The sequence below is a fragment of the Cervus canadensis genome, chromosome 1 (assembly GCF_019320065.1).
Source record: "Cervus canadensis isolate Bull #8, Minnesota chromosome 1, ASM1932006v1, whole genome shotgun sequence".
Classification (NCBI taxonomy): Eukaryota; Metazoa; Chordata; class Mammalia; order Artiodactyla; family Cervidae; genus Cervus; species Cervus canadensis.
In genome coordinates this window covers 25,826,004-25,838,483 of record NC_057386.1, presented here as the reverse complement: position 1 = coordinate 25,838,483, position 12,480 = coordinate 25,826,004, and the positions used below count along the sequence as shown (strand labels likewise).

At 55.6% G+C, this 12,480-nt stretch overlaps 1 protein-coding gene across 11 annotated transcripts in view; it reads right to left on the bottom strand.

Annotated features, from left to right (window-relative positions):
• The window catches only part of LOC122443771 (myosin phosphatase Rho interacting protein), a 94,907-nt gene that overhangs the window by 41,387 nt on the left and 41,040 nt on the right, over window positions 1-12,480 (bottom strand). For 10 of the 11 annotated variants that reach the window (XM_043472380.1, XM_043472326.1, XM_043472336.1 and 7 more), the window contains exon 4: window positions 3,020-3,171. In XM_043472380.1, the coding sequence (XP_043328315.1) occupies window positions 3,020-3,171 (152 nt within the window). Of the gene's footprint in view, window positions 1-3,019; window positions 3,172-12,480 lie in introns of those variants that run through there. The other variant, XM_043472397.1, reaches the window with a different exon arrangement.

Below are 12,480 nucleotides of genomic sequence, written 5' to 3'. Positions count from 1 at the left end.
TTCACGGGATTAGATCGGATAGACAGTGTGTCTGAGGAACTATGGACAGAGGTTCGTAACACTGTAGTGATCAAAACCATCTCCAAGAAAAAGAAATGCAAAAAGGGAAAATGGTTCTCTGAGGAGGGCTTAAAAATAGCCAAGAAAAGAAGAGAAGTGAAAGGCAAAGAAGAAAAGGAAAAATATACCCATCTGAATGCAGAGTTCCAAACAATAGCAAGGAGAGAGAAGAAAGCCTTCCTAAGTGAACAATGCAAAGAAAATAGAGGAAAACAACAGAATGGGAAAGACTAGAGACTTCTTCAAAAAAAATCAGATACCAAGGGAACATTTCATGCAAAGATAAGCACAATAAATGACAAAAATGGAATGAATCTAACAGAAACAGAAGGTATTAAGAAAAGGTGGCAAGAATACACAGAAAAGTCAAAGTGTTAGTCACTTGGTCATGTCCAACTCTTTCAGACTCCATGAATTGTAGCCCGCCAGGCTCCACTGTCCATGGACTTCTCCAGGCAAGAATACTGGAGTGGGTTGCTCCAGATCCTCCTCCAGGGGATCTTCCTAACCCAGGGATTGAACCCACGTCTCTTATGTCTCCTGCATTGGCAAGCATGTTCTTTACCACGGGCACCACCTGGGAAGCCAAGAATACACAGAAGAACTATTACAAAAAAGATCTTATTGACCCAGATAACCACAGCGTGTGATCACTCACCTAGAGCCAGACATCCTGGAGTGTGAAGTCAAGTGGACCTTAGGAAGTATCACTATGAACAAAGCTAGTGGAGGTGATGGGATTCCAGCTGAACTATTTCAAATCCTAAAAGATGATGCAGTCAAACTGCTGCACTCAATATGCCAACAAATTTGGAAAACTCAGCAGTGGCCACAGGACTGGGAAAGGTCAGTTTTCATCCCAATACCAAAGATAGGCAATGCCAAAGAATGTTCAAACTACTGCACAATTGCACTCATTTCACATGCTAGCAAGGTCATGCTCAAAATTCTTCAAGCTAGGCTTTAACAGTATGTGAACCAAAAAATTCCAGATGTACAAGCTGGATTTAGAAAAGGCAGAGGAACCAGAGATCAAATTACCAACATCCGTTGGATCACAAAAAAGGCAAGAGAGTTCCAGAAGAACATCTACTTCTGCTTTCCTGACTTCACTAAAGCCTTTGTCTGTGTGGATCACAACAAACTGTGGAATAGTCTTATTGAGATGAGAATCCCAGACCACATTACCTATCTCCTGAGAAACCTGTATGCAGGACAAGAAGCAACAGTTCGAACTGGACATGGTACAAGACTGGTTCCAAATCGGGAAAGGAGTGTGTCAAGGCTATATATTGTCACCCTGCTTATTTAACTTATATGCAGAGTACATCATGTGAAATGCCACACTGGATGAAGCATAAGCTGGAATTAAGATTGCCGGGAGAAATATCAACAATCTCAGATATGCAGGTGACACCACCCTTATGGCAGAAAGCGAAGAGGAACTAAAGAGCCTCTGGAGGAAGGTGAAAGAGTGAAAACGCTGGCTTAAAACAACATTCAAAACACTAAGATCAGGGCATCTGGTCCCATCACTTCATGGCAAATAGACAGGGGAACAATGGAAACAGTGACAGACTTTATTTTCTTTGGCTCCAAAATCCCTGAGGACAATGACTGCAGACCATGGGGTCTAAAGAGTCGGACATGACTGAGAGACTGAATAACAACGAAAATGCTTTACGCTCTTAAAATCCATAACATTCTAAGAGGAGGATTAAGGAGAGGCAGTGAAACTGGTCCTCCTGTCTGCCCCTGGTGTTAGAAACGAAATCCTGCCTTTCCCCATGGGAGGATGACTAGCAGGGAGTTGGCACCCCAGGAAGAAGCCACCCACCCCTCAGCAGCATGGGCCTGGCCCCCGCTCCACAGCCACCTTAGTGAAAACAAGATCTCACTTCCTCCCACGGCCGCCTTGGCCAGCTGCAGCTGATAGGGCCCCAAAGCCCAGCCCATCACTCAGCCACCTCCCTTTCACGAACGCAAGGTGCCTGACGTCCTAATTCCTTCTCCTCCTTGTGCAGTAATCAGCCCGGCCCCTCAACCCCGAGAGTTCATTTTTTCCTGTGCACCTTAGAGAATGACAAGTTTCTCCATGACCCAGTGCCCGAGCTCCTGGCTGGGCCAGGGGCACCTGCTCGCCGTCACGCACCATGTCACTTACCTGTGCGGCTGCGTGCACGGAAGAGCAGGGCCCCCAGGATGCAGAGGTGACAGAGCTCAGAGCATGGAGCTCAGCCCCCTGCGCTGGCGACTGCCTGGAAATCTGGGTCCCTCTACTTTCCAGGGCTTCTCCCAGCCTCCACCCAGGGCATGCTGGGCTTGGGGGGTGGAGTAGCCCAGAACTCTGTTCTGTCCATGCAGACAAGAAAAGCAGTGCGTGTGGTCACCCTGTGGTGACTCCTGAGTGCAGACACGGGGGTCATGAGGGAGATATGGCCTCTATTCCAGGGCTGACCGCTGGCTGAAGAGAACACATTTGGGCAAACCCCAGCCTTCATAAGTGCCAGCTGACACAGCCACACGCCTCACTGGGGAAGGCTTCCTGGGGGCTTCACAGCTTGGAGGATGGAAGGGAGGGCAGGGGAGAGGCAGCAGGAGACGTGCGTGACAAACAGCTCAGCACTGCAGTGCGTGGGGCTGTGGATAGGGGGCTGGGAAGGGCCCCAGGGCCTTTCAAGCAGGAGGGGGTGAGGCTGGATGAGCTCTAGAGACCGAGCCCCTCGTGGCTGAGTGAGAGGAGGCCAGAGTGAAGTGAGGATGGAACAGAAGACCAGAGAGAGGCCTGGAAGATGCGCTGACACCAGGAGAGGGAGGCGGCAGGGGCAGCTGGGCAACTGTGGGCGGGGATGAAGCAAAGGTGGGTGGAGAGAGGGACTCAGCAGACACAAGGTGCAGACAGTTCGAGGACCCCTGGCAGGTGGGGCACGTCATCTCAACACACATGTAGCAAACTCACCCACTGATGATCTCCTTGGTCTCAGCCCGGATGAAGTGCTCCTTCTCAGGGGTCAGAATGCACAGGGAGAACTTCTGGCCTGTCCGGCCCTCCCCATCCACCACGTCTGTGCACTGGTTCATGTTGATGGTGCCCTGTGGGAGGGTTGTGGGCTGCAAGAGGAAGACATGGCAGGAGTCACCCTGGGGGCAGAGGGAACGTCCCTGTCTCCCCAGGTCCTTCTGGACCCTCCTGGCTTCTCCACCATCACTGGGGCCTCACAGCTGTGCAGAGCCCCCTGCCACGCAGAGCAGGGGGGTGGGCTGCCTCAGTCTGGCCCTCACAGCCCCACACCCCCCTGACCCACCCTGGAAGGGAGCAGTGACAGGTCTGCTCTTCTCAGAGGACAACCAGCTGCATGTTCCTTCCCACTACAGAAGAACAGCCCACGAGTGCTGGGGGCGGGCGGGGGCTGTCTGTTGGGGGAACAGGCAGCAGATGCCTCTTGAGGACAGCTGGGGTGACGGAGGCAGCCAGGAGCCTGGTCACAGAGGGTGCCTGATCCAGAAAGCAGTGAGAAAAGCTACAGGAGGTAGTTTTGAAATTGCAAGGCTATTTTTAAAGGCTAGGAGGGGCCAGAGAGAAGCACACCTTGAAGACAGACATGGGGCAGGCAGACCAGAGCCTCGCACCTGGGGTTGTCAGAGGCGGGCCTCCTTCAGGGCTGCCGGGGCAGGGCTGGGACAAATTATAGCACTTCCCCCCTTTTCTCAGTCAAAGCTTCGAGACACTGACATTAGGGAGAGAAATCCAAAAACAAGATACTGAGTGGATGAGTGAGGACCCTCCTGGAACGCAAGGAGGCTTTGGGGAAGGAGGCAGGGGGCTTTGGTGGCCACCACACCAGGTGCGAAGACTCCATGAAGGGAGGGGAGACCAAGCTCCAACTCCCACCCTACCTCCACCTCCATAAGGAGCCTGTCCCAAGGGCCCAGCACTTCCAGGCTGATCCTGGAGAAGCAGCAGGGGTAGAAAAGGCCCACAGTGGTGGCTGGGCTCCCTTCCTCCCACCAGCCAGTCCCCTGCTGCAACACAGAGGAAGGGGACCTGGTCTGAAGATGAGACGCCGAGCTCTGCTGACCCACTGCCAGCCAACCCCCTTTTTGTCCCCTGAGGCCCCACCCAGGAGCCAGACCCCAGAGGTGGTGGCTTTCCAGAGTCCTCGCCCTGACACAGTCGCCAGCTCGCTGGGTCAGTGCAGGGCAGGGAATAAGTTCCCCACTCCAAGAAGCCTTTCCGTGGGGGCCTCTGGGACCCGCCCATCCTCCTGGGGCCCAGCTCAAGATGGAGGCGGCAGGGCAGGAGGGCAGCCATGCCCCCACAGAAGAGCATACACTCTCACTGCGTCTTCAGTGCGTCCTATCTCAGAAGTGCCCCCAGGTGGGCATGAGAGAGGGGGCCACACCCACGCCAAGCTGAGAGCTTCCCGAGTGAAGTAAAACCTTGTAGTACCTCTCCTGGAGGCTTCCAGCCTGCCCTTAAGCTGGAGAAGGGAGCCTGGTGGGTGGTCCTCAACCAAGTAGCTGATGAGGGAGGTGGCCCAGGTCCCCCACCTGCCTCGGGATAAGCGCTGTCTTCCCACCTTCTTCCTGCCTCAGCTCCAGGCCCTGCTTCCTTCCCCCACATCATGCCAGTGCCTAGCAGAACCCTCCCTGGGTGGTGGCCTCTGCCCTCTCCAAAGGCAGACCCCCTCAGGCAGGACACTTGATCCCCACTGGCCCCGACAAAACACACGGCCTCTCTGAGGCGGGGCCGCAGGAAGGACCAGGGCGCCGGGTGGAGCGTGGCACCAGCACTAGAGCAGGCAGGCCCGGTGCTCTGCTCTGCTGTCCTCCCTTGTCCCTCATGCTGCCGGGGCAGGTGCCCGGCCCTGCTGAGTCACCCTGCGTCACACACACAACACACACAGGTAAGTTCTGCGGGGGCCATAAAGTACGTCATCACAAGTTCTAGCGTTTCCTCCTCACTGGACCACCCAGAGGGCCCCGGGCGACACGTGCTCCTCTTCAGAGGCCACTGCTCCAGGGCTCGGGGCTGGAGCTGCACCCTGGTGCCTCTGCACAGCGAGTGTTCACCTGGTGAGGCTCCCTGCCGGCCCCACAGCTCCATGTGGTCACGGGACTCAGGCACCAACTGTACCCTGAGGCTTTCGGCAACCTCTCCATGATAAGAAGGTGGTACCTCCTCCACAAAGTTTGCAGAAGGGCCATGAAAGGCAGAGACATGACAGGTGAGGGCTGAAGGGCACAAGCGTCTCTCTACCACCTCTAAGCCAGGATCACCCAGTTATAGTCTCTCTCATCCTTCCTTAAATATGACCTCCCATGAGGCAGGCGTGACCTCATCCTGTCACACACAAGAGACAGGAAACCTGGGAAACCTGTCCAGGTTCACAGGGGCCAGCCCTTCTGGTCTCAACAGCGCCCCCCCCCACCCCTGCCCGGGAAGCAGCAGCACAGGAGCACCCACATGGGCCCTTCCCTGCTAAACTTCAACGTGCCTCCCATACAGTATAGACTGTAACCCACTACAACACTATGGGTCAGTGGCTCAAGCTGTCCTGGCCTTGACCACGTGGCCTACCAGCATGCACACATCCCACCATTTGCAGGGCAAGGTGCCCCAGGCTCAGCTTGTATGTACCTACCCTGATCCTAGAACGGGCCATTTCTCCAAGGATCCCTGGTTCCTTTCACTGGAGAACAGAATTAGAAATCAATACTGAGGAACTAGGTATGCTCATTGCTTTTGGGGTGTTGCTGCCTCCAGGCCTTCTCAGATGACGGACAAGGAAACAAACACAGGTGCGTATAACCTGTGCAGTCACGTCTGCATTCACCTTCCCCTCCCCGCCCCGCCCCCCCACCTATTACTATCTATCAATTGCGGGATCTGTCTCTCCTGTGCGTCTCTGAAGCTAAACACACTGGTGTCCTCCACTTGAATCCAGGGCCATGTGCATCATTCCAGCCTCTCCCTCTGCTTGCCTGGGCCCTAACACACCCAAGTGGCCCAGGCTGTGAACCAGTGCTCCACGGGCAACTTTACCACCGCGCACAAGGCACCCAGCATGATCCCTTCTCCTTCAGTTGTACAGACTCCACTCACATCCAAGGGCACATACCACCTTACACACTCCCACCTGGACTCTGCACAGAAGTCCTGGAGAAGAACGCATCACAGCTCCTTGTATATCTGAGAGCCCTCTGGCTCTCAGATACTAGTTCTACACTTCCTGCCTCCAGCACGAGTTTCGGAGCCCTCTCTTCCAGGGCATGCTGGCTAAAGAGGGAGGGAGGAAGGACACAGAGGGGAAAGGCCAGGGGCTCAAGGCACCTGCTAGCAGAAGCCATTCTTCCAGCCGAGACGGAGAACAGGGCTGCTCACAGAGGGCGGTGGCGGGGGGCACCGGCACACAGGCAGCAGGGCCTGCTATGGAGATGCACACCCCAGCTCTGGTCTGCAGGGTGCCATGCCCGGAAGGAAGGCAGTGCTCGTCTCCTGCCCAGCGGCTCCAGGCAGACTGGGAGAGAACACACTGTCGTCTGCTATGGGTGGGCTGGAAGCCACGCAGCTTCTGGGACCATGGCACTCAGCAAGCCCTCCTGCAGGGCCCCCTGCTCACCCTGGTGCTGAAAGACCCCAATACTGAGGTCTGAAGCAGCCAGAAGAGACTCTTGGGGACCAGGAACAACCAGAGAGGCTGGAGAGAAGGCAAGAGGTCCTAAACTGTAAGGTCTGAGTGCTTAACGCAGTGGTTTTCAACTTTTGCTGAATAATGGAATGACCTGGAAAGATAACTAAATGCAGGTTCCATGCCCAGATTTAAACTGTCTGGGAGTGGGGCTTGGGCATCAGAATTACCAAAAAGCCCCTTCATGCTTCTAACACCGAGGCTGGGAACAACTGCCTGGAGGGGAGATGGGTCTGCTCACTGCCACAGCAGGCCCAGCACCGCGGGCTGGCTGGCCCAGGCCCTGGCCAGCTGCACTAGGTCACTAGGCAGCTTGTGGCTGGGCCAAAGAGGACCTGATGAAAGCATAACAGAGGGGAGAGGAGAGACAAAACACAGCTGTTGCGGGCCCGCTGAGGGTGAGGGCCAGCGGGGTTCACAAGAGAGGGGGCACTACTGGAGAGGTGGTATCATCAGGCCCCAGCACCCCAGGCTCGGGTTAGCACCCCCAAGGTCCTGCCAGCCACAGTGAGAAAGAAAACAAAACCTCAGGCAGCCTGAGGGGAGGAGGAGGGACACGGGTCTTCTCCTCGGGTGACTCTGTGAGGCCCTCGACCAACTGGGAAGGTGAAGACCACGCCAGGAAACCCTATCACCCACGGGAAGGTGAGGGCCATGGCGGGGCTGCCACACTTCCTGTGATGAGAAGACAGTCCCTGCCCCCAGCGGGGCCCAGGTGACCGCACACAGGCACAGGCTGCCGCCTCCACCGCCCCGGCCCTGAGCGCCAGGTCTAGCTCCTCCAGCTCCTACCCAGCATGAGCGTCTGGCTGGAACACAGAATGGGGGGAGCTTGTTGCTACACAGAGCATGCAGGCAGGTCACATGAGCACACACACACCCCCCTCCTGTCAACCATGCCGTTGAGCCTTGAAACCAAGTGGGGCTGGTGCTACTACTGAATATGGCTAGGCAGGACCCACACAAGGTGGGTGCCCAAAAGACTTCAAATAGCCTTTTTATGGAGAAATTCTCTGATTTATTCCAAGAATCCACATAATTGAGAAACTCTGCTCTGAGCTCACACCAATTCAGAAGTCACTGGGCCTCCCTGCTGTCCAGGTTTTAGAACACAGGGGAGCAGAGCAGTAACAAAAGTGTCCGGCAGGGGACTCCCAGCCTGGACACAGGCCAGGCACGGCCATGGCCCCCCAGACCTCCCCATGCCCCTCAGGGACCCCAGGCTCCAGGGACACTCAGGTGCCCATAGGCATCCACCTGCAGCAAGAGTGCGGGTCCAGGGCACACATGCTGTGAGCCCGGGGCTGACATCCCCAACCTGTCTCAGGACAGGCCTGTGCCCAAATGCCATGGTGCTGAGCAAAGCATCCGGCCCTCCCGTCTCTGACCCACAAAACCAGGCTGCAGGGCTGAAGCCCCATCCCGTGCAGGCTCCTAGGCTCCTTCCCAGGGATCTGTGGGGCTCATCAGCAGGAGGGGTTGGAGCCTCCTGGAGTGAGTCCAGGGCCCTGGAACAAGCACCCTGTTCTTCCCAGACTCAAATGCTTCTCCACAGTCCACAAGAGAACCCACAGGCACCGACCCTCTCCCTCTCAGGGTAGGAAGCCTGGAGCACATCAATGCCGATGCCCTCCTGCTTAAACTTCCCAACAGTGGGAGAAGGAGGAAAACCTCCAGAGAGAAGGGGCTTGACAGCAAGGTTCTCTGCCTCATTCTCTGCTTGCAAAGACTTCCCTGCCCAACAAGGCCTGTGAGAAGCTGAGGCCTAGCGGGCTGATGGGGCCTCGTCTAAGGACGGACGCACTCACTTATTTCTCTCCTCCTGGAAACTCTCAACCAAGGGCTTGGAGGTGTGCACTTCCTGGGCCCTGCGCTGACCCGGTGACATTTTAAGGCCCACCTTTACGATCTGTCCCCGCCTTACCTCCTCTAGGTCCAGTTCTCCTGCCCCACTCCCACCCCTGGAGCCCCGCCACCACCACTGGCTCTCCTGGCATCTACACATGGTTCCTGACAGCAGGTGTCTGCCCCCAGCAAGACCTCAGAGAAGCCTCTTATGGAGGCCTGGGAGCACCGAGTTCTCCAGATCCATTAGCTGCCTGGGGACGCAGAGGACGGGGAGGGAGAGGTGCTACCAGCAGACGCCACCCAGCCACAAAGGCGCGTACCCTGGAGACGTGTGTTCTGCACTGCCCCCACCCTCCCGGGTCTCCTGGACCCATCAGGACCCTGCAGTGGGGGCTGTCACCACTGCAGAAAATAATTTCAAAAACAAGGAAACATGCACAACTGGAGTCCCTGTTGTTGTCCATACTACTGTCAAAATGATTCTAAAATTTGTTTCTTTTAAAAAACACAGAAAATACACACTTCTAAAAATCTGGATGTACTATTTCAAAACGTTCATTTCTTAATTAGGCGACACATGTCCCTAAACCTGAGAGGAAGGGGCTCCTTTGGGGAAGCGGGCCTTTGTTTGACAGCAGAGCCAGACCCTCCCCCACCTCACCCCTGCAGCGAGACAGGAGGGCTGCGGGAAGACAGACCATGAAGCTGCAGTCTCGTCCAGGGCATCCAGTATTCATGCTCATCCTGAAAAGCACTGCTCCTTTCCCCACACCACTGAGAACGTGGAGATGTAGTGAGGCTACAGAAGTGACCACAGTCAGCTAGCAGGCGGAGCTGGAAGTCAACCCACACACAACCACCCAGGTGTTTTCTGACAAACTGCTTGAGGACCGGCCAATTCAGTTTCATTTCATTCTGACGGGTTCCAAGAGGAGAAAGCGCAGCCTAAAACAAGCCGTGAGCCTGGGCGGCCTGTGCTGGTGCTGTGCTCTTCCTGGCCAGACTGATGGCGCTTCGGACAGCTTGGACCTTGAGGCAGAGTCCCTCCAGGAAGCAGGGACACAGGTCTCCAGGCTAACTGGCCATCACCCTACACCCAGGACACTGCAGGGCAGTGGCAGAGCCTGGCCAGCATCACTGGAGGGCCTCTTTATGAACTGAACATTAGGGTCCCTTCAAAACTCCTTCGCTAAAGCCCTACCCCTCAATGAGATGGTGCCGGGAGGCGGTGCCTCTGCGAGGTCATCTCTGCTCTCTGCCATGTGAGGACACGGGCAGTCTGGGACCTGGAAGACAGCTCTCACCAGAACCCGACCATGCTGCACGCAGATTTTGGACTTGAGAAATAAACCATGTTGTTTGTTAAGCCACAGCAGCCCAGATGGAGCAGGTCAGCCCCTACTGCAGCACCGCTGAGGACAGGTGCCCCTGCAGAAGGACATCCACTCTGCCCTCTGCTGAGGGCTGTCCAACAGGCTGGCAGCAGAGACGTGATGCCCAGCGGGAGTAACTCTGAGCAAGGAAACCAGAAAGGGCATCTCACCATTTAAACCCCAGAGGTTCACATCAGAGAATTTTCTGAATTGTTGGATTATCACCTCATCTTTGGGCTGTCCTGTTCTCGCAAAATCTGTACAATGAGTATGCTACTTTTATGATTGGGAAAAACAGTTGTAACAGCAAACAGCTTTTGTAGCATTTGCTCCCCTGCGTATGACCACTCCCCTTGGTTTCAAGATCCAATCCAGTCTTTACATATTTTTAATTGTCTATATTTTAGCCACAGATTTGCTTCATTTTAAGAAATCTTAATCAGCAAATTCAAAGTTACAAGAAAAGCAAATGCAGGGGCAACTTTTTACACTAGGGTACAGGGCAATGGGTTTAGGCTTCCCTGTGGGAACCAGTGAAGGCGCAGTCTGGGGTAGCAAGGGAAGAGAGGACGTCCATTCTTCCTGTGGCTGGTGGTGGGCGGGTGGCGGTGGTGGTGTCCTGTCCTCCCACGACTGGGCAGGAGCTTGGAAAGAAAGGGCCTGTGAGGAAGAGGAGGGAAGACAGGGAGGGCTGAGAAGCAAATGGCTTTCAGCTGGCCCCAAGCTTTCAAGGCTTGTGCCTTTGACATGGCTATTTTTGGGTTTCTGAGTGGGGAGAAAAAAAGAAATTCTTCCCATCACTGCCGAACTTGGCAGCCCCTTTGCCCTGGCTCCCCTCCCTACCCCTCCCCCCTACACAGCCCCTCTGGGATGGAGGAGGCCCACCCTGGAGTACTTCTCTCCCCCAGCCACCCCTTACTACCCCCATGCTCTGAGGAGGATCGGGAGGCCTCACCCACTTGCCTGTCTCTTTCTATGGCGCTGGGAAAATGGGGGAATAAATGAAGCCTCAATTAGGCACGCATCCAGGGTTTGGGGGTGGGGGGAGGGGCCGAGGCTCCAGCCCAATCCAGGAATGCCTGAGAAAGCTGCAGGAGCCTCCGCAGCCTCCCAGGGTGGAGGCTTCCCACAGACTCCTTTTTGGTCCACACTGACCAGGCGGGCAGGGGCCTGGGAGCCCGGCCTCACTCCCACAGCAACTCACTGCAGGAGGCCCGCCGGCTGCAGAAGGCTGGCTCCTGTCCCCCCCTTTCTTCCTCTCTGGTGTCCTTCCCAGAGCAGGAGGCAGGACCCTCAGAGTGTGGACCCAAACCCAGGCGGGTGGCAGCCCTCCAGGCCGAACAAAGGCAGTTTTCCCCTTTTAACTGTGGAAACCCAGCATTTCTTACTTATTCCACTCTGAGCCTGGAAAGAGCAATGAAACGGAGATCTTATTTCTTCCCCGGGGGAGCAGTGGGGGGAGTGAGGCAGATTCTGGAGGGAGGAGACTGGAGACTGGGCAGGAAGAAGCACTGTACCTTCCCCGGGGGGAGCGGTGGGGGGAGTGAGGCAGATTCTGGAGGGAGGAGACTGGAGACTGGGCAGGAAGACGCTCTGCACGGATATTTTTAGAGCATGGGAATTAAGCAAGCAGGGCCACTGTGGGGCCGGAAGCCTTTGTCTCCATCCAACTCTGAAAGGCCAGTGGGCAATGGGGAGGAGGGCCTGGGGCGACGCGCGGCAGGGAGGGTGCAGCGGACTCTAGGGAAAAGGAAGCCAGCAGGAGCAGAGGGCTCTGCGGCCCCCTCCCACCCCTACCCCACCCCACCCCTTCAGGCTGCTGCCACGCTTTATAAGCCGGGCAGACGTCATGGCCACACAGCAGCTTTGTGGCACGGAACAGTGGTGCCCGGCTCCCGGCAGGGCCACCACCTGCTCCAGTCCCCTAGCTCTCAGAAGCATGGGGAGGTGCAAGAGGCCAAGGTGTGATGCCAACCACTCCAACTTCCTTTGCTGCTGGTTCCGGTCTCACTGTGGAGGAATGAAATGGAAGCTAAAATAAGGCTTTCCAGTTATCATCGCGGTTCCAATGCATCAGGCTGTCTCAGTTCTTTAAGACTACAAATATGGTCTAACCGTCTGAGAGGTGCCTCACTCAGAAAGCACCCCTCTACAACCTCCAGGACAACCACACAAATCTGGGGGATCCGGACATGGAGGGAAGAAAATAGAGAGGACACCCTCCTCCCAGCTGAGGAGCACAGAGTTTCCAGAGCACAATCGGGCAGTAACTATCAACTGCCTCAAGACAGTTCACAGCCTGGACCCAGCAACTCTGCTTCTGGGAATGTCGGCTGAACCATTATACTGAGAGAGAAGGAAAGGAAGAGAGTAGGGAAGAAAGAAAGAAAGAAAAAAAAAAAACACTTCAAAGCGACTTGAAGTATGGAACAGAGTAACTACAAAGCGTCTGTAGTATGGAACAGAGTAAACACAGCTACCTGGTGACCTAACAGGTAGCTGTTCAA